Source organism: Phodopus roborovskii, unplaced genomic scaffold (genome assembly GCF_943737965.1).
Source record: "Phodopus roborovskii unplaced genomic scaffold, PHOROB, whole genome shotgun sequence".
Classification (NCBI taxonomy): domain Eukaryota; kingdom Metazoa; phylum Chordata; class Mammalia; order Rodentia; family Cricetidae; genus Phodopus; species Phodopus roborovskii.
Genome location: NW_026125264.1, coordinates 147,772 through 173,411, shown reverse-complemented (window position 1 = coordinate 173,411; position 25,640 = coordinate 147,772). Strand labels below are relative to the sequence as shown.

Below are 25,640 nucleotides of genomic sequence, written 5' to 3'. Positions count from 1 at the left end.
TACCAAATGTGGCAGTAAAGCTTTTATTTTTAAGCCTTTCATGTTTTACAGGGTGGGCAGGAGCTTTCATGCCTTGTGTATGTGTGTGTGAGTGTGTATTCCATTATATGTGTGTATGCACACACATTCAAAATGTACAGCTTGATTTAATTCACAAGGGAGACACACCTGTGTGACTACCACTTAGCTCAGTGTCGGGAACGTCTCTTACATTCTAGAAGTCTCTCTTGTGCCCTCCAGCCTCAGGAGACCAGCCTTCCACCACTTCTGTCCCCATAGCTTAGTTTTACCTGCCCTGAAAGCATGTGTGGTGCCAGTGTATAAAGTTACTTTTGTATATTTTGTTGGTACAGCTACATATTTGGAATGGACTGAAGAGTTTGGAAGTTTCCTGACATATTCTGGAGTTGTAGCAGATGGACTGAGCTGTGAGTATCCCACTTCTCATGAGAGCAGGGTTCAAGAAATTGGCTTTCTGTGAGTCATGAATATCAGAATATGGAGGCACTCCTAACAAGTCTCATTTTCTTCCTCCTTTTTACTCTGTGGTCCCAGCTCTGATTCTGCCTCCCTCCCTTCCTCCCTCCCTCCTTCCTCTCTTTCTTCTAGGGATCACACCTAATGTCTCAAGCTTGTCAGGTAAGCATTCTATCACTCAACCACATCCCCAGACCCCACTCTACCTTATTATTTTTTTTAGTTTGAGATGGGGTTTTGCTAAATTACTGAGACTAGCTTTGAACTTGGCTTCTTCCTGTCTCAGTCTCCTGAGTGTTGGGTCTCAAACTCAGGACAAATGGCAGACTGAGGTGTCCTGAGTTTCTTTGAGACCCAGCACTGAGTACCAGGAGCTACAGGAGTCGGCCAGGCCCAGGTCTGAAATAGGTGGTTTCAGTGAACATTATATGGCTCCTTTCCCATTTTTCTTACTCCGTTTCTGGAAGTGCAGGTCTTTTTTCTGCATGTATGAGACTTCCTGTGACTCAGTTTCTACTCCTGAGTGCCTTACTGCCTTGTCCCTGTCCCTGTGACTCTCTGAATCCCAGATTCCCTGACTGAGTGGACTGTCTCCCTCTGCCTTTGTGATCCCCTGACAATGGGAGGTAAAAATAGCCCAGGGGCTGAGCTACAGGAGATAAAAGGGAATTTGCCTTTTGTGTCCTGTGGCCAGGCTGGGGGGGCTGTGACACGTGGAGATTGCTGACATAGCTCTCCTTTGCTGACCTTGACGGTGGCAATAAAAGGGGTAGCACAGCTCCCTGCCCTCATTGTGGTGCCAAGGTGGGTGATCAGAGCTGGGGTGGGTGATCAGAGCTGGGGTGGGTGATCAGGGCTGGGGTGGGTGATCAGGGCTGGGGTAGGTGATCAGGGCTGGTTGGGTGATCAGGGCTAGGTTTGGAGCTAGAGGGAAGGCAGGAGAGAGCCCATTGGCAGGCCCAGGTCCTCAGTACCTATAGCAAAGGATGCTCTTATGTTTGGAGGTGTGCATTTGCAGGCTCACCAAGGGAGACCTACTATCAAACCTTGCGAGTTAGAGGGCCATACTCCAGTGTGGAACCAGTCCCCGAGTTCCCTGTCATTGCCGTCTTCCAGTGCCTGCTGCCTACAACCACCTTGAATCGCGGCCCAGATTTTCAGGCCTCCTCCTCCACCTCTCATCACCATGATGGATGTGAGTGAGCTTGGCGAATCAGCCTGCTATCTTCGCCAGGGCTACCAGGAACTGATGAAGGTGCACACTGTCCCATGGGACGGTAAGTGAGAGCAGAGAGGGGTACAGCCGTGAGAAGCCCAGTGGACTCAGACTGGGAGTGACGAGGGCTGCCACTCTGCTTGATACTACAGGGGCACTATGGCCTGATACCTGGGACTTTCCCTCAGTTTCTGGGTGCCAAAGGCTAACAATCGCAGGAACTGTGTGACTATGATTGTGTGGCTGCAAACAGGCTTGGTTTGTCCCTCTGTAAAATGGGATAATGTCACCTTGCACTTGAAGTCTCCACGAAGACTCAGGCTGAACTGGGGCCTCTGAAAAGAGACTGACGTGTGCAGGTGGCCTCTGTGTCCACAGAACCTGTGCTGGACTTATTTTTAGTGTTTTCCATGGAGCCAAAGCCTCTGTTTATTAGGGACAGGAATAAAGACTACTATTTATGACTTGATTGGCTCATAGTACAATAATAACATAGGCAGTGTCCGTTTAGGGCTTACTGTGTGCCAGGCCCAGAGCTGATGAGTTTCTGTGCATCTTCTCAAGAATCTGGGCAGGTGGGGACCAAAGTGCAGCCAGATCAGTGGTGTACAACATCTGGAGCTGTGCATGGCACTATGTTCAAGAGGGTTAGTGCTTAGCTGGGCATGGTGGCACTCATCTTTAATAATAGCACTCAGGAGGCAGAGGTGGGCAGATCTTGGTGAATTGGAGGCCAGCCAGAGCTGCATAGTGAGCTGCACAGTGAGAACTTGCCTCAAAAGAAAGGAGAGGTGTCTTGTGCTTGATTTGACATTCTTCTCTTGTCATCTTAATTGTTTTCCTTTAAGATTTCAGCATGCAGAACTAAGGATTTCCTAAATAAATTGTAAATGCATTAAACACACACACACACACACACACACACACACACACACACACACACACACACACAAGGGAGACTTGAATGAGTAGTTCTGACCAAGGCACGAGGCTAGCAGCTGAAAGGCAGGGACCAGAACTTGCTGTCTGTATGAGTCCACATTTTTTACCATCATAAAAATCTGGACTCTCAGAAGCTCTAGGGTGAGCTGACCAGTCAGGAAAGAGCACAGGATGCAGGAGATCCCTAGGTGTTCAGTGAGATGGGGAAGGTACAAGACACCCGAGAGTTAGGAGCCTGATATTGATGGGTTGATGGGGTCCTGCACCTGGGGTGTCAGAAGACCCCATGGCTTTTGCACTTAAACAGGCTCAGAGAGAATGAGGCTTCCCAGGTGGCAGGGAGCTAAACCCAGATTTGCAGTGTAACTGCTTTCCCAATCAGCTCATTTGAGATCTTTAGGGACCTCCCCAGCTCTGCCCAGGGTTTGGAGGAGTCCTCACTGGATCCCCTGGCAGAACGGCTAGGTGGGGAGTTATGGGGAGGGCGCTGCTTTGTGTCCACAGTATGGGAACCCCACTGGACTCTTGGAGCCCCTCTCAGAGTCTGATCTTTCTGCAACCCAGGCAAGAAACGGGTCTGGGTGCCTGATGAACAGGATGCCTATGTTGAGGCTGAGGTCAAGACGGAGGCTACTGGAGGCAAAGTCACCGTGGAGACCAAAGACCAGAAGGTCGAGCTCCCCCCTCCCTTGAGATTAGCCCACTTAACCCAGAATTCTTCCCCTGACCTGCTGGATCCCACAGAGTGAATGGAGCAGGGTGGAGCATGGATGTGTGGGTAGGAGAGAGAAGGTCAGTTTGGCCCATCTCTAGCCCTCACTATATGACGCATCATCCCCTTGGAAGGTGCTGACGGTGCGCGAAACCGAGATGCAACCCATGAACCCACCCCGCTTCGATTTACTGGAGGACATGGCCATGATGACACACCTCAACGAGGCAGCAGTGCTGCACAACCTTCGCCAGCGATATGCTCGCTGGATGATCTATGTGAGTCCTGGGCAGCTGTGGGTGGGAACCACTAGTAGGGCGGGCCCGATAATGGGGCGGGGCTAAGGGGGAAACCAGGGCTCCGAAGGAATGGGGTCAGGCAAGTGGGTTAGAGCAGAGCTGGAAGGGGACTCTGGGGCTGAAGGAGCAGACCTGTATAGTGGCAGAGGAAAAGCTAGAGGGAACAACCGTAGGTGAATGATTTGGTGATGTCTAGGGTCTTGGAGCCTAGGCCATGGGTAGGGCCTGAGATATGGCTGCCTACCTAGCACCATTGAAGGTTCAGCAACGGAGTGTGAGGTCAGTCATTACGGAGGATGGAACTGGAGCAGGAGGAAGGGCCGTGTGTGGCTTCTCAGGAGGCTTCCTGAATATTGCAGGGGTCATGGTGGGCCTGGAATGGGTACTTGGACATCTTACTTCCCCACCCCTAAAACTCCATCTGTGAACTCATTCTCCTTAGACATACTCAGGCCTCTTCTGTGTCACCATTAACCCATACAAATGGCTCCCAGTCTACACAGCTTCTGTGGTGGCTGCCTACAAGGGCAAGCGGCGCTCCGAGGCCCCGCCTCACATATATGCAGTGGCGGATAATGCCTACAACGACATGCTGCGGAGTAAGAGCTGTTTCCCTCACCACCCCTCAGCTCCAGGCCGGCCTCTGGTTAGGACCCCCTTCCCTCCCTCCAGCACTGCCCTCCCTCCTTTGGGACTACCCTAGCTGCCTGGCCTCTTCAGGCTGGAAGTCCTACTTGGTCTTTCCCATTGGGAGGTCCACCTATGGTTTAGTCCCTCACCCTGGCTGACATGTGTACTCTCTCCTCTGTCCCCTAGACCGAGAGAACCAGTCCATGTTGATCACGTGAGTAGGGCTCTGAGCATGGAGTGGCAAGTGCTGGCCATTTAGTGGTGGTGGTGATGCAGGAGGAGGTGGAGGAGGAGGAGAAGGAGGAGGAGGAGGGAAGAGGAAGAGGTGAATCAACACTATTTCTCAGGATTAGATTCAAATTTGCCTCCTGGAACCAATGTCCTTTGCTTCCCATTTATGGGTGGTGGGCAGAAAGCAGGTAATTAAACATGGGAGTGGTCCTGAGCTCGTTGCTGTCTCCCTGGAGCTGGAATCTGCCACCTGGATTCTCTGGAGGGTCTGTATAGGTCTCTTCCCTGTTCTCAGCATCTTCTCAACTATACCTCAGCCCTCATCCTTCCTTTGCCTTCATGAGAAAATGATCCATTTCTGATGTGTCGGGTTCATATCCCATCAGGCCGATACATGTAAACACACACACACACGTAAACACACACACACACACACACACACACACACACACACACACACAAAACCTTTAGGCTGGTTGTTACAGTCACTCTGAAACCAGGCAGAGCTGGATTTAGGCACTCACATTCCCATTTCGTGACTGTGTGTGGCTTTCGGACCCTGAACCTCACTAATAAGAACATCACAATCTAAGCCGCCACACAAAATTATCAGCAGTCAGTGTGTTTAAATGTGAACCTTGCACAGAGCAGAGGCAGGCCCAGAATTTCTGAGGTTCGTTTCCTTATTTGTAAAATGATCACAGTCCACCCTATGGGTCTTCTGATGGAGGGAGGTGGGTACCGATTGGCACCAGGAGTTAAGCTAGTGCTCTGCAGGCAGTGGTGCATTGATACCATCATCTCACGGAGTGGTCTGCACTGGGGAGTTTGCATCTGGGGATACTGAGTTGGGAACAGGGATGGGGGAGGAGGGTTGAGGTTTGGGGACTGGGAGAATTAGACCAATGGGCATTGGTGACTCATGTTTGTGTTGTCCAAGCGGAGAGTCGGGGGCCGGTAAGACGGTTAACACCAAGCGGGTCATTCAGTACTTTGCCATCGTCGCAGCCCTGGGAGACGGGCCGGGCAAGAAGGCAGTAAGACTTGCCCACTTGGGCACCAATCCCCACTGCTTCTCCCTGGTTTTCTTTCTTTTCCTTTTTTTTTTTTTTTTTTTTTTTTCTTTCTTTTTAAAATTGCAACCTCCCAGAGTCCCCAGCCCTGCCTGAGCCTCCTACTTTGGTAAGAGACTCTGGCCTGAGCAAGGCTTGACCAGAAAACCTGTGGCCACCTCTGTCAGCTGCAGCCTCACCCTCCCTCCACCACACAGGTGGGAGCCACATCGCTGCCCCAGACGGTGTGTGTGTGACTTTTCCATTGTGACCTTCATGACTTTGAAGAGTTTGCCAAGTAGGCTGCTTTACCTTGACTTGACGTTTTTTTGGGGTCGTATGTATCAAAGACACTGTTACCTGCTGCCAAGGAGAGGAGCAGACTTATCCATAGATGTCAGCTACCCAGAGCTGGGGCTCGGGGAGCTCTTGACAATAGCACAGCCTGTGGTTTGATTAAGATGTTCTGAACCGTCTTTAAACAGTGGAGACGTGGGGGTTTTGTTGGCTTTAAGTGAACTAGCCTATCCCTGGCCCACAGGCCAGCTGCTGAGAGCTCTGTGGCTTCCGAGGACCCCCATGCAACTACACTGAAGTGAGCTGTCTTTTCTTTCTGGGCCCCAGGTTTCCTCTGCACAACCCACACTCCTGGTCCTGTTGAGCCTTGCTTCATTCTGGGGCAGTTTTCTTTTTCTTTTCTTTTTCTTCTTGCTGTGTTTTCTTTCTTCTTTTGTTTTTTACCACCCCCCCCCGCCCCCATCCCCGCCTTTCCTCATCTGATTGTCTTGGTTTTTGGATTTTGTTTTGGTTTTTGGTTGCAGCCACTGTTGTTTTGTTTTTGTTGTTGGCTTTTTGATATTCTTCCCTTCCTTTCCCATCGTGTTTTCCCAACTCTAAAAGGCCTTTGAGGATACTACAGAAAAGTGGGTGACCCCATAACAGGGAAAGACAGCAGAGGCTAAAGCTGACGGGAACACAGCTGGAAGGGCTGGGACAGAGAGGTGGCTCAGAGAGGTGCAGAAGCCACCCATGGGATTTGGTGACTTAAAACCCATACTAACCCCTCCCCTTGAGTTTAGATTTAGCTAAGCTGGCCAGAGAGAGTCCTGAACAAAAGTGGTGGTATGAGCTGGGCAGGGAGAGCATGGGTTCTTTCTTCCCTCATTCCAGTGATGTGTCTGGGGCATTTTTAAATCTTGGGCTCCCTGGAGATCAATAAATGCATGAGTGATCGCAAAGTCCCTGGTGACATGTCTACTATCCCCACATCCGTTCCTCTGTCTTCTCAGGCTCTTGGCATTAGGTGGGGGAGGGGATGACAGTCAAACCCATGAAAATGGGGGGAAGAATGATGCTGGGGCAGGGAGGAGGGGATAGCCTCAGGCTCTGTGTCCCTCTGTGTGAGGCATAGAAGGGCATCACAGGAGGCAGGATGCTTGAGGTGACCCAGGACATGGACTTGCTGTGTGGCCTGCAGCAGATCAGCTCCTTGCCCTGACAGAGCTCATCAGTCACAGCTGGCAGGGCCCTGTGGAATATGAGTCTACACAATGCTGACGACAGACAGCATGGTACAGAAAATACGTAGAAAGGCTGCCAGGGAGGTTACGATAGCGAGGCTGGGAATCGCAAGAAGTCTCTGCTAGTTCCCAGATCACGGAGGTCAGAGGAGGAGGGGCTTTGGCAGGCCTCCAAAGGAGAGAAGACTCTAGTCAGGCCCCTGTGTGGACGTGGTCAATGGAGATTCCTGAGGCTCCAGACACAGGTTTGACCTTAGTACACAGGAAGACCTAGTGCTATACCCCGCATCAGGGTCTCAAGCGCTGTGACTGTGCTTGCTTCTCCGTCTAGCATCTCTCAGCTAATGGCCACAGGAGAGCTAGGTGTACAAATAGGGGGAAGGCAGAATGTTCCGTTTAACATTACTAAGTGTTTGGGAGACTAACAACACCGTCCCACTGACTACTGTCCCGATGTCCCACCCCTTCCGGAGAGACCTCACATCCTCTGACATTGTCCTTCTCCCTCCAGCAGTTTCTGGCAACAAAGACTGGGGTAAGTATAGGGCCAGCTGTGGGGCAGACAACATCTGTGGGGCCCTGGGGGTGCCGACTTCTCCTTCCAACCCAAGATTCCATGGGCTGCCCTGTTCCCTCATTTCTGCTGCCACCAGGGGACCCTTGAGGATCAAATCATTGAGGCTAACCCTGCCATGGAGGCTTTTGGCAATGCCAAGACTCTGAGGAATGACAACTCTTCCCGTTTTGTGAGTGGGCACCGTGGGGGATTATGTGGCTGGGGTGGAGAAGGGCCCTGGGGTGGGAACCAACAGGACTGAGTGTGGTGTGGTCCTTCTGCTGCAGGGCAAGTTCATTCGTATCCACTTCGGGCCCTCTGGGAAGCTGGCCTCTGCGGACATTGACAGCTGTGAGTCTGGGAAAGGGACAGAGGCTGAACTGAACTGGCTTCTGTCTGCTCTGGCTATTTCTCTCCACCCCCACCAGCTCCTCCTTGTGACCTCACTCGTTGTATCAGCTGCTGGTCTCTACTCTCTGGCTTTGTCGGCCAGTCAGTCTATGGTCTGAGGTTGATCACGACCTGACCCTGTTTCAAAACCTTCTCCAGGGAGCTGGGGGGGGTTCAGATCCCAGCACCCATGTAAGTGCTGAGTGGGTGTGGTAGCTCACTTGAAATCCCAGTCCTTGGGATGCAGGGGCAGGAAGTCTTAATAGAGCAAGCTGGATTATAAGGGCTTCATCAGTGAGCTCTGGGTTCAATTGAGAGACCTGCTTCAATGTGTAAGGTTAAAAGTGATGGAAGAAGACACCAGAAACTCACACAGAGGCAGACACAAGTCCCATACAGTGACACAGATACTGGAGAGACCCTTCCCCAGAGTGTGCTGTGCACAGACGCAGGCCCCTCCACACATTGCCTGCCCCTTGTGGCTGCTGCCTCCCATTCCTGTAGCTTCTTTGCTCAGAGACAGAAGGAGATAGCAGGCTGACACTCCTTTTCTGCAGATCTCTTGGAAAAGTCTCGCGTGATCTTCCAGCTGCCTGGTGAGCGTGGTTACCATGTCTATTACCAGATCCTCTCCGGGAAGAAGCCAGAACTGCAAGGTGAGGGTCAGCACAGGGAATAAAACCCAAAGAGACTGCTTGACCCCCATCAGGCCAGGCCCTGGGTGGCTGTTCACCCTCTCTGCAGAGATGTGGGAGACCTCCACTCTCCTGGAGGCTCACAGCCTCCCCATTCCTTCCTGCTGCTGCTCATTACCACCGAGCCCTGTCTGTAGAAATATTTTTGGTGGTAGTTGTAATTGAGGGGTAGTGGTCGCGGCGGCATGTGGGTGGGTGAGAGTGTTCCTGTGGAAGGAAACAGGCCTCTTAACGCCATTGTCCTGCCAAGATTGCAGCTGCTCCTGCCCTCCTGAGACTAGAACCCCCAGCCAACATCAAGGGATGCTGTGGTACTATGTCCACTCTCACTTTTGTGAGCCCTTTGAAGGCAAAGCCTGGTCCTCCCTTTGTCCCGGTACCCAGCTCAGGCTCTGGGCCAGAGGGATGAGTGTGAGCAGCGGTGAAAGGGCGAGTCACACTTATGGACTGAGGTCCATTCTCCAGAGGGCCGTAAAGAGACACACACCAGACATGCACAGGCACTTCAGAAAACGAAATCAGAAGCCATGGCGCACACCTTTAATCCCAGCACTTGGGAGGCAGAGGTGGATGGATCTCTGTGAGTTTGAAACTAGCCTCATCTACATAGTAAGTTCTAGTCCAGCCAGGGATATATAGAGAGACCTTGTCTCAACAAAATAAAATAAATATGTAAATCAATAAAATAAGATTTTTTTTTTCCAGAGACAGGGTTCCTCTGTGTAGCTTTGGAGCCTGTCCTAGAACTCACTCTGTAGACCAGGCTGGCCTGGAACTCACTGAGATCCTCCTGCCTCTGGGAGTAAAGGTGTGAACCACCACTGCCAGCATAAAATAGGAATCTGAAAGAACTGAGTACAACTCAGTGGTAGAAAGCCCTTGCCCAGGAGGCACAGAGTTCCACCCTCAGCCTCCTCCTGCCCACTCCTGCCCACCTCCCCCCATACACGTGAAAAAGCAGCAGCCGGCCCTGCCTGTAATTCCTGTACTTAGAAGCTGACAGGAGGATCTTAAGTTCATGGCCGCTCAAAAGACTAAATAAACAAAATAAATGGAAAGTCACATATATGGATAATAGGGAACAGAAACTCAGGTTACAGAGGGGCCCTGGGAGGGAATCTAGACTTGCTGACAGAGAACCCCGGTCTCCAGATGGCACGGATTGGTAAGGCAGCCTGTGAACTCAGTCTGACTCACCCTTTGGGGTACCTTGTCCACAGACATGCTGCTTCTGTCTATGAACCCCTATGACTACCACTTCTGCAGCCAGGGGGTCATCACCGTGGATAACATGGATGACGGGGAGGAACTTATCGCCACTGATGTATGCTCGGTGGGGAGTGGGAGGTGGTGCCAAGCTGGGTTCCCATGGCATGTGTATGTATGCATGTGTGCCTCTGTGTGTGTGTGTGTGTGTGTGTGTGTGTGTGTGTGTGTGTGTGTGAACATGTTCACTGGGTAGAGACCAGGAAATATGACCGTTGTGGCGGTGCTTGGCTAGACACTTAAGGACCCGTACTTCTCTGAACCTGCTTTGTTTGCCCACCTCAGCATGCGATGGATATCCTGGGTTTCAGTGCAGATGAGAAGTGTGCCTGCTATAAGATCGTGGGTGCCCTCCTGCACTTTGGCAACATGAAGTTCAAACAGAAGCAGAGAGAGGAACAGGCTGAGGCGGACGGCACTGAGAGTGAGGACCCCTAACCCCAGGCTGACCTGGCCTTTTCCCCGGACACCTTATCCTGTACATGATCATCAATCCTTATCCATAGCCTTGACCTCTGTGTTCTCTGTTCCTGTCTGAACTCTAGACCCCTCCCCCCCTGAGGATGACAGTTTTTTATGCAGGCCCTGACTCCTCCCATCCTTCCTCTTCTAATCCCACACTGTGAGAAGAGACCCCTGCCCCCAAATGCCCACATTGTCGACCTTCCTCTTCCTTATCCAAGCCGTGCTCCCTGCCAGGTGCTGACAAGGCTGCCTACCTGATGGGGGTCAGCAGTGGAGACCTCCTCAAAGGTCTTCTGCACCCCCGAGTTCGTGTGGGAAATGAGTATGTAACCAAGGGCCAGAGCGTGGAGCAGGTAGGATGCCTACACATAAGGCTCACCCAGGGACAGCTGAGGCAGAGCCCAATCCTGCCTTCCTGCATCCACAGGTGGTATTCGCTGTGGGGGCTCTGGCCAAGGCTACCTATGACCGGCTGTTCCGGTGGCTGGTGTCTCGAATCAATCAGACCCTGGACACAAAGCTGCCCCGACAGTTTTTCATTGGGGTCCTGGACATTGCTGGCTTTGAGATCTTTGAGGTGAGAACAGCTCTCAAGCACAGGCATTGTGTTGAGGCAGGGGCTGATGGGTGGGTGTGGGGACCACATCCTGCCTCCCCATGGGCCCTGGTCCCCATCCACAAGGAACTTGCTGACTGTGGCCTCGCCCTGGTAGTTCAACAGCTTCGAGCAGCTGTGCATCAACTTCACCAACGAGAAGCTACAGCAGTTCTTCAACCAGCACATGTTCGTGCTGGAGCAGGAGGAATACAAGCGGGAGGGCATCGACTGGGTCTTCATCGATTTCGGCCTTGACCTGCAGCCTTGTATCGACCTCATCGAGAAGGTCAGGCCTAGGGAGGGGCCATTGTCAGAAGCTCTGGAGTGTGCGTGTGCCTGAAGGCATGGTGCATGTCAGCTGTGTATTGATGTGTGGTTGTGGTTGAAGTGTGTGTTTGAGTGTGAATGTGACTGCATGGCTGTGCACATAGGTGTAAATGGGAACGTGTGGGTATAGGTGAATAGTGTCATAAGTAGTGTAGGAACGCTATGCAGTCATTGTTGTGGGCGGCTCTGCCATTCACCAAGCCTGGGGCAGAGCTGACCTGAGCAGACTCTTACGTTTATTGGACCGGAACACATTGTATATGCTTCCCCACGGTATGAAAAATGGAAAAGTAAATTGACAACGTTAGAAATAAAGGGGTAGGGATTCCCTTTCAGCCTCCCATAGCTTGTGCCGTAGCATTGACCTAGTTCACTCCAGATGTTTGCCCAGGGCATATATATTACTTTTCTATCATTACATGTATTTATTTGCTTCATGTGTTTGTGTTGGTAAGCTCATGCCATGGGGTGGGGGTCAAAGGACAGCTCGGGAGTCATTTTTCTCCTTCTACTACATGGGTCCTGGGGGTCAAACTCAGGTTATCAAGCTTGGTGACATGTGTCTTCTACCCATGGAATCATCTTGCCAGCTCTGCACATATGTTCTTTATGGACACAGTCCCAGTGTATAGTGCGCTTTCCCTCTGCATGCATTTTCACTGCTGTAAAGAGGCCAGAATAGGCCTTGTAGCAGGTGACTCTGAGATAGTCTCTGGCTGCTGGGCTTTAGGTGCTTGACTTTTTGTGTCTATTAGATAAGTATTGAAGTGAAATCATCTTCCCATATGGTTAGGAAATGGAGGTTTGGGGATGAAGAGCTGACTCAGTGGTTAAGAGCACCTGCTGCTCTTACAGAGGTCAGTTCCCAGCACCCACATAAGGCAATTCATAGCTGCATGTAACTCCACTCCCAAGGGGTTCGATCCTTCCTGGCCTCCATGGACACACAAACTCATGCAGGCACACACATATACACACAAATGAACAGATGCTTATTTTTAAAAACATAAGTTTAGTGAAATGCAGGATCCCTATTTCTAGTGTGGGGACCAAAATGCAGTTGGTTGGCCTTAAAAAAAACCAAAACCAAAACCTAGAGTGTACATGTGAGCCATGGGCATTAGTTAATAGAGCACAGAGATGTCAAATTGGTCTGCATGAATAGGCAAAGAAAAGGACTGAAAGTCAAGCCAAAAACTCTCTCTCCTAGAAGGTGGGTCCTGGGTATAGGGCTCGTCCCTGGCCCTCCTGCATGTGGCTGGGTTGTGGATCTGAAACAGTTCCCAGAGGGATTGAGTCTGGAGAATGAGAGTCTAAGAGGCCGGTCGACATGATCTGGCCCTTCAATCTTGATCCCTGTCCCCAGCCTCTGGGCATTCTGTCCATCCTGGAGGAGGAGTGCATGTTCCCCAAAGCTTCAGATGCAAGCTTCAGGGCCAAGCTCTATGACAATCACTCTGGGAAGTCACCTAACTTCCAGCAGCCTCGTCCAGACAAGAAACGCAAGTACCAGGCTCACTTCGAGGTGGTCCACTATGCAGGCGTGGTAGGTGCCCCCTGGAACTCTACCCTCAACCACTGTCCTGTCTCCCTTCTTGGGGCCACCACCTTGGGTCAACACTTGTCTCTGTAGGTACCTTATAGCATCGTGGGCTGGCTAGAAAAAAACAAGGACCCCCTCAATGAGACGGTGGTCCCCATCTTCCAAAAGTCGCAGAACAGGCTCTTGGCCACCCTCTATGAGAACTATGCAGGCTCTTGCTCCAGTGAGTACTGAGGGACAAACTGATCATTCCCGTGGATCCACAGAGTGATGTTCCCTGCATGATCAGTTCTTATATCTCTACTAGCTGAACCCCCCAAGTCTGGGGTGAAAGAGAAGCGTAAGAAGGCAGCATCATTTCAGACGGTGTCTCAGCTTCACAAGGTGAGTCCAGACAGAGCTCCAGAAGCCCCTGCCCTCTGCAGCCCCCAATGCCCTCTGCTTCCTGCCTCGTCCCTGTGTCTTGGGTGGGCAGCTGTTAAGACTTGCAGTGATGTTTAGCTCCTCTCTATGTGAACATCACAGCAAGTCTGTGCTGCTGCCTGCCCCCATGCTTCCTGGGCAGGGCAGGGGGGGGGAGGGGGAAGCCATGGGGATGAGCCCTGGGATGGGGGGGGTGAAGACTTTGGTGGCAGATGGAGTGTCATCATAGGGAGCAAGAGAAAAAGCAGGTGCAGATGCATTTGGTACCCCTTGCTCAGTCCCAGCTGGCCCCCATCCACTGCAGCATCCAATTCTGGTTCTCTGCCCCTCCTGTGCCTTCTCCCCGCTCTCTCCACTCCCAGGAGAACCTCAACAAGCTCATGACAAACCTGCGGGCCACACAGCCCCACTTCGTCCGTTGCATTGTCCCCAACGAGAACAAGACTCCAGGTGGTGTCCCTGGGCTGGTCGGGATTGGGGAACTGGAAATGCTCTCGCCTTGCAAGGGCTGTTCAGTCTCAAAGTAAGGCCTGGGTAGGGACCTAAAGGCATGTCCTTAGATTCCTAACCCCCTCATTTCACTGCACCATAATCTAGGGGTCATGGATTCCTTCTTGGTGCTACACCAGCTCCGCTGCAATGGAGTCCTGGAGGGGATCCGGATCTGTCGCCAAGGATTCCCCAATAGGCTGCTGTATGCTGACTTCAGGCAGCGGTGGGTACTGCCTGCTTCAGCCTCCTCCTGCTTTTAGAGTAGCTGGAGCCTGAGGGGTGGGAGGGACAAGTAAGAGCCCAAGGGACAAAGAGAGGTTCTAGTCCCTGAGCAGGAGCTCCATTTTAGGAAGGGTTAAGGAGAGAAGTGGAAACACTGTGGTATATGTAGGAGGTAGAGGCTGCAGGCTTGCCAATTACCAGGATACAGAGTAAGAAAGGATAAGCCTACTGTGATTCCTGGGTTTTAGGCCAGGATAGGCCAGGATCACTGGATAGTAACCTACTGAGCGATATGGCAGGATGTTTAGATTGGGTGCATACAGGGTTGGAGCATGCCCAGTTAGAAATTTCTCCAGCAGATGTCCTGAAAGGGGTGAGGATGGGGTTGGATTTATTCAGGAGCTCAAGAGAGAAGCCAGAGGGGATGTAGATTTGGGAACTGAATATAGGCTTGTATGGACTGGATCTCAGCTAATGCCTCACAGGTAGCCAGTGTTCTGTCAACGTCATCAGCTCCCTTCCCACTTACCTTGGTAGGTTTTGTTTATTAAGCAACAAGAAGAGTCCTCAGTTGCTTCCCCTTCTACAAGTAACAGGGGTCATTTACCCTGCCCTATATAAATTAGATGTTTACACAAATACTGTACACTGTCTGTGAGTTTGGTTTTCATGTCATTACTAGTCTTGGACATGGCTCCCTATCTCCAAAGACTCCAAGGACGAGTCTGTATCATCACTCATTGGTTGTTTTAAAGCAGGGTATTGCTGTGTAGCCCAGGCTAGCCTCAAACTTTTAATACTCCTGGGCATGGTGCCTCACGCCCAGTAACAGGCAGCTGGGGTAGGAGAATCACCAAGGGTTTGAGGCTAGCCTGGTCTACATAGTGAGTTCCCGGGCAGCCTAGGCTACAGAATGAGACCTTTCAAACACAAAATCAAAACAAACTCTTGGGACTTGGCAGATGGCTTGCTAAAAGGCTTGCCTTGAAGCACAAGGACCTGAGAACCTAGACCCCACATAGAAAATGCCGGGAGGGTGGTGCACACTCATTATTCCAGTGCCAAGGAGGCAGGAGTTCTGAGACCCCAGTATAGTCTAACTGATGAGATCCAGGCAATGAGAGACCCTGTCTCAAGGGAGGTAGACTGCATTCATGAGGAGAGCCCTGAGCCTGTGGTCTGGCCCCACATGCATGTGTACATGTACCTGTGCACATAAATTTAAAACTGAACCTGTGCTCAAGAGATGACTCAAGGGTTAAGAGCATTTGCTGCTCTTACAGTGGACCTGGGTTCGGTTGCTGGCAACCACATGGTGACTTAAAACCTTACAGCCAGCTGTGTGTGACTCCAGCTCCAGGGGCTTTGGCGCCCTCCTCTGGTACATACGTGTGGGCAGAACGTTTATCCTTCTGCCTCGGCCTCCTGAACGCTGACAGTGAAGGCACGTTCCGTCACCCTCAGTACAGCACTATTTTTTTTTTATTGCCTGTAAAACATAAAGTAGCCCAGTGAGCCATTCATCTTAGTTAGTGAGTTCACCTTAGTGAAGGGGCCTGTCCTGTCTCTGGGAATTTCCCTTCATAGCATGGTCACAGCCCACCTGTACACATGTGTGTGTATGTCCATGTAAGTGGACATGTTCGGAATCCTTGCTTCTTTTGAATAGTATTCTCTCAATTTTTTTCTTAAATTTGTGGTATAACATGCCACTTCTATATTTTTTTTTTGCCTTTAAGAAATTATAAAAGTTGAGCATGCCCTTTATAAAAATCTCATCCTTTTACAAACTCCCTAAAGTGCACTTAAGCCACCAAACCCACTTTTGAGACAGGGTTAGGCCAGATAACAGCCTGGCCTCAAGCATCACCCTACCTCTGTCTCCCAAGTGCTAGGATTTTGGATGTATTACATACTTGGGCCTGTGCTGAGGTTTGTATAGAATGTGCTGCACTTTATGGCAATACTTACTCCTGCCATCCTGTGTGGCACACGTTCCTTTGGAGCCCCACCTCTGAGAGGTCAGGCAAATACAATTCTCTTGCTATAGCTCCTTGGCTTCCCATCTATTGTCAATGGCCTGTGCTCTGTCTTGTCCATACTAGCTTGTCCCTGATCTCCTAGGTACCGCATCCTGAACCCCAGTGCCATCCCAGATGACACCTTTGTGGACAGCAGGAAGGCCACAGAGAAGCTGCTGGGCTCCCTGGACATCGACCACACCCAGTATCAGTTTGGCCACACCAAGGTCAGGGTGCACTGGAGTTAGGGTTGGGCTGAACCTGGGTGAATTCTCTGGCATTGGACAGGGTCCCACTTGGCCCCACCCTGCCCTTAGGTGTTCTTCAAGGCTGGGCTTCTAGGCATCTTGGAAGAGCTTCGGGACCAGCGCCTGGCTAAGGTGCTGACGCTGCTGCAGGCCCGGAGCCGAGGCCGCCTCATGCGCCTGGAGTACCAGCGCATGCTAGGAGGAAGGTAGCTATGGGGTGAGGGACGGGCAGGAAGGATGGAGATGGAAAGGCACAGGGGTGCAGGTGTCCCAAGGCTCATGGGGCTATAAGGCTCTCTCACCCTGCCATACTGCCTAGGTTCCCCCAGGGTCTGAGCCAGAGAGATGGCTGAGTAGGTAAAGGCACCCACTGCCTTGCCTGATAACTTAAGTTCAATCCCCAGGACCCACATGGTGGAAACTGACTTTCATATATGTGTGTGTGTACATGTGGTACACACACACACACACACACACACACACACACACACACCAAAAATAACATGTTTTTAAAATTTGGGGTAAGAGCAGCCTCTGGCCTTTTGTGTATTCAGAATGTGGCCTGGAGGGTAATGGCATCCGGTGTTTCCCAGACTTTGAACCGTGTATCTTATTTATCTTATTTTTGGTTAAAGTAGAGGTAACCCTCTCAGGTGGGTACCACTCAGCCAAGAGGTCAAGCAGTCTGATCACAACAGGGCCTGGCAGCTTAGCTGTCTTCAGACAGCTGCAGAGGCCACCATGCCTTGACGTGGATCTGTGGACTGGAGAGGACACGGCACCTTGAAGGGGCAGAGCCAGCTGCCTCACAGGAGCTGTCCCTCCCTAGGGATGCCCTATTTACCATCCAGTGGAACATCCGGGCCTTCAATGCTGTCAAGAACTGGGCTTGGATGAAGCTCTTCTTCAAGATGAAGCCGCTGCTGCGCTCAGCGCAGGCGGAAGAGGAGCTGGCGGCGCTTCGGGCAGAGCTGCGGGGGCTGCGAGGGGCCCTGGCTGCTGCTGAGGCCAAGCAGCAGGAACTGGAGGAGACGCATGTCAGTGTCACTCAGGAGAAGAATGACCTGGCCCTGCAGCTGCAGGCAGTGAGTGAGACAAGGGCAGGAGAGTCCAGGCAGCTCGGCTGAAAACTCTAACCTTGGAGGGGTCTGGGTACTTTGACCTTCTGCGTTGTCTTCCTACTCTGGAAGTACCAGGAGATGAGGCCTGTAGACTCAATGTCTGCCCACCATTCCCCGTAGGCCTGGACTACCCACATGTCCTAAAGCTAAGCCGCGGAGAGCCCCAGCTCCACCATCCCCAATGTCCCTGAATTAGACCCTTGCTCCCCTCTCTGGTTCAGGGACACAGGAATCTGAAGCAGGCAACAGGGTTCTACCCAGAGGACAGCGGTCAAAGTCTGGAAACTCCCCAGCATAGGTTTTGAGTGTCACATGGATGCCACCCCAGGCTGATACTGAGGAAGGCTCGGCCACGAAGATATGAAACTCCCTTCTAGTATGGGAGGGTATGCAACAGGCAGCGTGGAAGTGTGAGAGAACACTGCCTCCCCTGGGATGGCCCTTGGTGCTGCTCCGTGGTGGGCAGGGCCTGGCCTGCACCCACCCACACTGCCCTCAGAGGGTAGAGCTCAGATCCACCAAGTGTACAGCAGGAGCTCTTAGGCCCTCTGGGTTGCCTGCAGTGTGGCTAATATTAATTCTTAACAGTGTCATTTCTGTCCCATGCCCGAGGCCCTGGAGAGGCCCCTACAATCTACAGAGCCCCCGTGGTCTCCAGGGCCCAGCAGAGTGTGAGCGCTTCAATTCATCACCTATCAAATTGAATTGCCAACATCTGCCTCATTGGAGTTGCCTTTGCAAGGACAAATGGCCTTTCTTTCTCAGAGCTGGTGTTCCTCAGAAGCCTCAGAAGGCTCCTCTTTAACCTGGCTCCCCCCCATGTCCCATCTCCTCAGGAGCAGGACAACCTAGCAGATGCTGAGGAGCGCTGCCACTTGCTGATCAAGTCCAAAGTGCAGCTCGAGGCGAAGGTGAAGGAGCTGAATGAGCGTCTGGAAGATGAGGAGGAAGTGAACGCTGACCTCGCTGCCCGCAGGCGCAAGCTGGAGGATGAATGCACGGAGCTTAAGAAAGACATTGATGACCTGGAGTTGACATTGGCCAAGGCTGAGAAGGAGAAACAAGCCACTGAGAATAAGGTGTGAGAAGGCCTGAGCTGGGGGCCAATATAGGTGTTAGGCAGCTGCAGGGTCCCCTGGGCTCCTGCTGTGTGGCCTGAAACAGGTCACTGCTCCCTGTGAGCCTCAGTGCTATCATGTGTGAAGTTGGGGTCCAGCACTTTGTCTCATTAGGGTGGCTAAGGATTTGGTGTGTAACTGGCCTTTGCTAAGTCTATGCTTCAGGGCCTTGCATATAGTAGGTGCTTAGTAAATGTAGCAATTATCATCTGTCTGAACTGCAAATCCCTCTATCATAGAGACTTCATAGTGCCTAGGGTTGCCAGTGTTGTATTGACTGTCATACGGGAGAGGGAAGTAAGGCTGTTCAGGTTTTTACAGGGGGACACAGCTCACTGAATACCTGTTGATACTATAAATGGCTGCCACCCGCTAGTCTCTTACTCAGGGCCAGACACAGTGCTTGGCTATGAGACTTTACCTGTGAATCCTTCTACATCACTCAAGGAGATATGAATGGGCAGGAATGGCGGAGGCTCAATGCATGGCCTGCCTGCATCCTGCAAGCCTGTAGGGGTGGTTGCTCAGACCAGGCCGTGGGGAGGCATGTCCCTACAGTGAGTCGGGCTTTGGCACAGGTAAAGAACCTGACGGAGGAAATGGCTGCATTGGATGAATCGGTGGTCCGACTAACCAAAGAGAAGAAGGCATTGCAGGAGGCTCACCAGCAGGCTCTTGGTGACCTGCAGGCCGAGGAGGACCGTGTGAGTGCACTGGCCAAGGCCAAGATCCGGCTGGAGCAGCAAGTAGAAGATGTGAGTTGGGGGTTACATGGGGCTGTCAGGGTGGCGAAGTCACCGGCCTGCTCGAAGCTGAGCCCCACTCTACCCCACAGCTGGAGTGTTCCTTGGAGCAAGAGAAGAAGCTACGCATGGATACGGAACGTGCCAGGCGCAAACTTGAAGGAGACCTGAAGCTGACACAGGAGACGGTGACAGACACCACCCAGGACAAGCACCAGCTGGAGGAGAAGTTGAAGAAGTAGGTGTGGGCTTGGTGGTCTCTGAGCCTGATGGGCTCTCCTTCCCTTCTAATTCTCCCAGCCCTACTGTGGGGGAGGATACCAGGGCAGGAGTCATGTCCTGCCCTCTCTGAACCAGGGCTGAGGACAGCAGATGCACAGGATTGAGGCTCCTTAAGGCCTCAGGGACGGAGGTGGACAGGGAGTAGCAGTTAGGGCCAGGGCTGGCTCATCCCATCATGTACTCCCAGGAAGGATTCAGAGCTGAGTCAGCTGAACCTGCGGGTAGAAGATGAGCAGCTCCTGGGGGTCCAGCTGCAGAAGAAGATCAAGGAACTACAGGTGTGCATGGTAGCACCGGCAGGGGTGGGTGGTGTGTGTGTGCTCCGTAGACCAGGCCTGGGTCAGAGGCTCACAGCGTTGGTACCATTTACCCAGGCACGGGCAGAGGAGCTGGAGGAGGAGCTGGAGGCTGAGAGAGCAGCCCGGGCCCGAGTGGAAAAGCAGCGAGCAGAGGCAGCCCGAGAGCTGGAGGAGCTCAGTGAGAGGCTAGAAGAGGCTGGAGGGGCCTCAGCCGGGCAGCGTGAGGGCTGCCGCAAGCGTGAGGCTGAGCTGGGCCGGCTGCGGAGGGAGCTGGAGGAGGCAGTTCTGAGACACGAAGCCACCGTGGCCACCCTGCGGCGCAAGCAGGCAGAGGGTGCTGCGGAGCTGAGCGAGCAGGTGGACAGCCTGCAGCGGATCCGGCAGAAACTGGAAAAGGAAAAGAGTGAGCTACGCATGGAGGTGGATGATCTGGGGGCCAGCGTGGAGACTCTGGCCCGAGGCAAGGTCAGCCTCCTTCCTGCCGCCAAACCACTTCTGACGCCACACCTGACCCAACCCTCCGTCTGCTGGCCACTTGATGCCAATACTCCACAGTAGCACTGACCTCTTGACCCCTGGCTGCTTGCTTGACCCAACATCTGACCCCCAGCTTCCCACCTATCCTGACCTCTAACCCTGACTGCTCGACTTCATTCCCTGGCTCCAGGTTATTCTGATTCACACCCAAAGCTGGTGACTCCTGAATTCACTTAACATCCGCCCTAACACGGTTCTTGTCCTGCACCCCAGCACTGAACTCAAACATCCCCCTCCAACCTAATCCTACCACCCATTACCAGCTGATTCCAGACCTGGTACCTGATTCCTGACTCACTGCCCACAGTAGGGACTCAAATCTTTTGTCCTTGGTGTCATACCTAGTGTTCCAGGTCCCAACCCCAGGTCCCCATCTCTGGCTGGCAGCCCCTGGATCCGGCCCTTGGGTGCACAAACTTGTCTCATCTCGGATTCCGTGTTCCAGGCCAGTGCAGAAAAGCTGTGCCGGACCTATGAGGATCAACTAAGTGAGGCCAAGATCAAAGTGGAGGAGCTGCAGCGACAGCTGGCGGATGCCAGCACCCAGCGGGGACGGTTACAGACAGAGAATGGTGAGGCCTGGCTTTAGCTGGGCTATGCCAGGTAGGGTTTAAGTGGTGCCCCTCAACCGACTGACTGGCCTGCTGGCCCCTTTGCCTGCAGGGGAGCTGGGCCGTCTGCTAGAGGAGAAGGAGTCTATGATCAGCCAGCTGAGCCGTGGGAAGACCTCAGCAGCTCAGAGTCTGGAGGAACTTCGGCGGCAGTTGGAAGAGGAGAGCAAGGTGGACTGGCACTAGCCACTGCAGGGCAGTCAGTCAGGTGGGCCCTAGGGTCACTAGCACGGATTGATGCTGAGGCCACTGGTGTCCCTGCAGGCCAAGGGCGCACTGGCTCATGCAGTGCAGGCTCTGCGGCACGACTGTGACCTCCTCCGAGAGCAGCATGAGGAAGAGTCGGAGGCTCAGGCCGAGCTGCAGCGGCTGCTGTCCAAAGCCAACGCCGAGGTGGCCCAGTGGAGGAGCAAGTATGAGGCCGACGCCATCCAGAGAACTGAGGAGCTGGAGGAGGCCAAGTGAGTAGCTGGCATCTAGACTGTACCAATGAGAGGTCCAGGCCTGCGCCTGTATGTCCGCCTGTATGTCCTGCGTGTGGTGGTGCAGAGTCTGGGGTCCTCTCCCCAGGCTCCCTAGTCCACCCTGCCTGGTGTATGGTTCAGGAAGAAGCTGGCCCTGCGGCTGCAGGAGGCAGAAGAAGGTGTAGAGGCCGCTAATGCCAAATGCTCCTCCCTGGAGAAGGCCAAGCTACGGCTGCAGACCGAGTCAGAGGATGTGACTCTGGAGCTGGAGCGGGCCACCTCCGCAGCTGCTGCTCTCGATAAGAAGCAGCGGCACTTGGAGCGGGCGCTGGAGGAGCGGAGGCGGCAGGAGGAGGAGATGCAGAGGGAGCTTGAGGCAGCACAGAGGGAAGCTCGAGGTCTGGGCACTGAGCTCTTCCGTCTGCGGCACAGCCACGAGGAGGCGCTCGAGGCCCTGGAGACACTCAGACGGGAGAACAAGAATCTGCAGGGTAGGACCCCAGGTCCAGAGCAAGCAGGGCCACCTTGGAGTTGGGGACAGGAAAGCAACCTGGAGCTGGGCAGATGTGAGGGTGAGTCCCCCCTCCGTGCTCTGTTCCCCCTGTAGAGGAGATCAGTGACCTCACAGACCAGGTTAGCCTCAGTGGGAAAAGCATCCAGGAACTGGAGAAAGCCAAGAAGGCGCTGGAGGGGGAGAAGAACGAGTTGCAAGCTGCACTGGAGGAGGCTGAGGTCAGGGCTGGCCACAGGGGTGGGTGGACTGGGGTCCATGGCTCCCTGGCCTCGTTGGTCTCACCCAGTACTGCCTGGTCCACATCCCCAGGGGGCACTGGAGCTGGAAGAGACAAAGACTCTGAGGATCCAGCTGGAGCTGTCCCAGGTCAAGGCAGAAGTGGACCGGAAGCTGGCAGAGAAGGATGAGGAGTGCACCAACCTGAGGTCTCTGGAGAGCAGTCTTGCTGTGCCCATGGTGGCACATTGGTGGGGGCAGCTAGTCTGCCCCTGCCATACGTTAGGGTGCTCCCATTCCAGATGTGATCCTCCACAAGTCTAAGGGATGCTCGGAGCCAGAGTTCAGCCCACATCCCCCTGGCCTCTAGTGAACCTACAATTCACTTGTCCCCCAAGGTTTTCATCTCCATGCATCCTTGGGCATGATGCCACAGGTAGTTTCCTGGCCTACTTCATTCCTGCAGGCTAAGCCTGCCCTTCATGCCACCCTCTCAGGCGCAACCACCAGCGAGCAGTGGAATCCCTACAGGCCTCCCTGGATGCAGAGACTAGGGCCCGCAACGAAGCATTGAGGCTCAAGAAGAAGATGGAGGGGGACCTCAATGACTTGGAACTGCAGCTGGGCCACGCCACCCGCCAGGCCACGGAGGCACAGGCAGCCACTAGGCTGCTACAGGCCCAACTCAAGGAGGAACAAGCAGGGCGTGATGAGGAGCAGCGGCTAGCTGCTGAGCTCCGTGAGCAGGGTCAGGCCCTGGAGCGCAGGGCTGCCCTGCTGGCTGCTGAGCTCGAGGAGCTTCGGGCCACCCTGGAACAGGGTGAGCGCAGCCGGAGGCTGGCTGAGCAGGAGCTGCTGGAGGCCACAGAGCGCCTCAATCTACTGCATTCACAGGTGGGGATGGGCTCAAGATATCAAGGACTGGATGGGGGGGGGGCAGAGCCCTGCTGGCCAGCTGAGGCTCTGCTCCCCTCAGAATACAGGCCTCCTGAATCAGAAAAAGAAGCTGGAGGTGGACTTGGCCCAGCTGAGTGGGGAGGTGGAGGAGGCAGCGCAAGAGAGGCGGGAAGCTGAGGAGAAGGCCAAAAAGGCCATCACCGATGTGAGGCTGCGTCAGGGTTGGGGACAACTGGGTAGGGCCCAAAGGGCTTCTTTTGTTCCCCCTCCCACCATGACTTCCTCCCCCACAGGCAGCTATGATGGCCGAGGAATTGAAGAAGGAACAGGACACGTGTGCACATCTGGAACGGATGAAGAAGACACTGGAGCAGACAGTGCGGGAGCTGCAGGCTCGCCTTGAGGAGGCAGAGCAGGCTGCCCTCAGGGGTGGAAAGAAGCAAGTGCAGAAGCTGGAGGCCAAGGTACGCTCAGCCCTACCAGTCCTCCCTCCCCTGTAGGGCTGAGGCTGGGTCGGCTCCTCTGGCAGACTACCGCTACCAACTGTCTCACAGGTGCGCGAGCTGGAGGCCGAGCTTGATGCTGAGCAGAAGAAACACGCTGAGGCCCTCAAGGGCGTGCGCAAACATGAGCGACGGGTCAAGGAGCTTGCATACCAAGTGGGTGATGGGGTCCCTCCCAGGAGGTGGCACTGGCGCTAACCCAGTCCACGCAAACCCTGAGACGCCTTTGCTTGCACAGACGGAGGAGGACAGGAAGAACCTGGCTCGCATGCAGGACCTGGTGGACAAGCTGCAGACCAAGGTCAAGAGCTACAAGCGCCAGTTTGAGGAGGCGGTGAGCACACGGGGCCCCCTTCAGGAGGCTGCATTAAAGGGTGGCAGCCATGTCTGCTCAACCCAGGGACTTTCTATGGCATGATCACTTTTAGCTTTAGAAGGGGCCAAAGTGAACGGCTTCCTTCTTCTGCCCAGGCCTGGGGATGGCCTAATGGGAGACTGACACATAGGTAACTCTTAAAGGGCAGTCTCCACTTTGTCACCAGCCTTCCCCCGTACCTGGACCCAAAGTGGAGGGAGGACCCGAAGCCAGCTTCTTTCTGGGCTGGGAGCAGGTTGGCCATTTGTTACCAAGGGAACCAAGGCCCTGCCTATGCCTCTAGGAGCAGCAGGCCAGCACCAACCTGGCTAAGTACCGCAAGGCCCAGCATGAGCTGGATGATGCCGAGGAGCGAGCGGACATGGCAGAGACCCAGGCTAACAAGCTGCGGGCAAGGACCAGGGATGCCCTGGGCCCCAAGGTGAGGAGGCCTCTGTGTTGGGTGTGTTTAAGTTGGGCAGACACAGGTGTAGCTCAGTATCTGTCTCGCCTCTCAGCACAAGGACTGACGCCCCAGGCTCTGAAGAGGGATACCCACTGCTGCCTCTTCCCATCTTTGGCCACTCCACCCTCCCTGGAACCCTGAATAAACACCACGTCTGCACAACAGCCACTGTCCTGATTTCTTGGTTAGGGGAGCTGGGAACAGAATCTCATGGACAAAGTCAGCTCCACATCAGTCTTTAAAATAAAGTTCTTTAATAGTCTCCATTTAATTGGTTTATTTGCTGTTAATTGGCAACACAGGAGGAGCCAAGGGTAAGCTCTCAGCCAGGCTCCTGTGTCTGGGCTCAGGCAGGCACAGGCACTCCATGCCCCAAGGGATGGAGAGAAAAGGCCCCCCCCCACCTTCTGGGGAACCTTCAGGATGAACACAGTGGCCAATGAGCAAAGAACCAGAGTAGTTAAAGGAAGACAAGGGAGGCGAGGAGGGAGGAGACCCGGGGGGGGGGGGGGGAAGGCAGCATTCTCCAATACCCACCCCTGCCTAGGGCTCAGGAGCCTCTGCCTAGGCCCTGAGGCCAGGGAGGCTTGGCTCACAGGTCCGAATCTTCCTCTCCATCATGGAGCTGATGGGAGAAGCTCAGACAGAGATAGTTTCCCATGTTCCCTTTCTCTGTCAGGCTGGAGCTCCAGGACTGCTAGGGAAGGGTGGGCATGGTGCCAGTGTCCTTACCCTGGGGACAATGAGGAGACAGGCTCCCCAGTGACCCAGGCCCTCAGACCCAGGAGACAGGAGCTTCTAGGATGTTCCTTCCACTGAGCCTATACCTGAAGACCTGGGGTAGACAGAGCAGTGGGGAGGCTAGAGAGGGACAGGGACGGGCAGAGTGCACGGCACGTGCACTCATGCTCACCCACGCTTGCCCTGGCCCAGCAGCTTCTCGAAGCCTGGCTCAGGGTCACTCCTCAGTGAAGTCTCTGTCTATGTCCATGTAGGGCTCCTCAATGTAGCTGACCAGGGCAGAAGGCGACTGACGGTCTGGGTTCAACAAGATGGACACTGTCTCCTTCCAGTATGAGAAGCTGATGCAGGAGCTCTGGGGGGAGAGAGAGGGGTTGGGGAGTGTACAGAGGACTTGGGCCAAGTCTAGTCACACAGGAGGGACTTGGCAGAGCAGCAGTGAGCAGCC

The 25,640-nt window shown here is 53.7% G+C and overlaps 2 protein-coding genes across 4 annotated transcripts in view; one reads left to right on the top strand and one right to left on the bottom strand.

Moving 5' to 3' along the window:
- Window positions 1–1,654: 1,654 nt before the first annotated feature.
- Myh7b (myosin heavy chain 7B) lies at window positions 1,655–24,713 on the top strand. 2 transcript variants are annotated; one of them, XM_051192397.1, is made up of 41 exons: window positions 1,655–1,754; window positions 3,200–3,306; window positions 3,482–3,625; window positions 4,089–4,245; window positions 4,463–4,490; window positions 5,448–5,544; window positions 7,591–7,614; window positions 7,733–7,825; window positions 7,923–7,986; window positions 8,583–8,681; window positions 9,941–10,044; window positions 10,272–10,410; window positions 10,686–10,804; window positions 10,879–11,028; window positions 11,165–11,335; window positions 12,743–12,922; window positions 13,010–13,142; window positions 13,227–13,303; window positions 13,705–13,792; window positions 13,940–14,057; window positions 16,181–16,304; window positions 16,395–16,531; window positions 17,155–17,410; window positions 18,283–18,525; window positions 19,143–19,319; window positions 19,400–19,545; window positions 19,777–19,867; window positions 19,964–20,353; window positions 20,871–20,997; window positions 21,089–21,207; window positions 21,301–21,497; window positions 21,642–21,991; window positions 22,108–22,232; window positions 22,324–22,439; window positions 22,728–23,124; window positions 23,207–23,332; window positions 23,421–23,591; window positions 23,682–23,786; window positions 23,869–23,964; window positions 24,290–24,427; window positions 24,504–24,713. In XM_051192397.1, exons 1-41 carry the CDS (start codon window positions 1,664–1,666, stop codon window positions 24,513–24,515), a joined length of 5,826 nt encoding a protein of 1,941 aa, XP_051048354.1. In that variant the 5' UTR covers window positions 1,655–1,663; the 3' UTR covers window positions 24,516–24,713. The 2 variants fall into 2 exon arrangements, with proteins under 2 accessions (XP_051048354.1, XP_051048344.1); XM_051192387.1 differs by lacking the exons at window positions 1,655–1,754; window positions 3,200–3,306; window positions 3,482–3,625; window positions 5,448–5,544 and having other exon boundaries at window positions 4,165–4,245.
- Trpc4ap (transient receptor potential cation channel subfamily C member 4 associated protein) overlaps window positions 24,689–25,640 on the bottom strand; it is a 66,502-nt gene continuing 65,550 nt past the window's right edge. For both annotated transcript variants that reach the window (XM_051192411.1, XM_051192419.1), the window contains exon 19: window positions 24,689–25,547. In XM_051192411.1, the coding sequence (XP_051048368.1) occupies window positions 25,410–25,547 (138 nt within the window). In that variant the 3' untranslated portion in view covers window positions 24,689–25,409. The remainder of the gene's footprint in view (window positions 25,548–25,640) is intronic.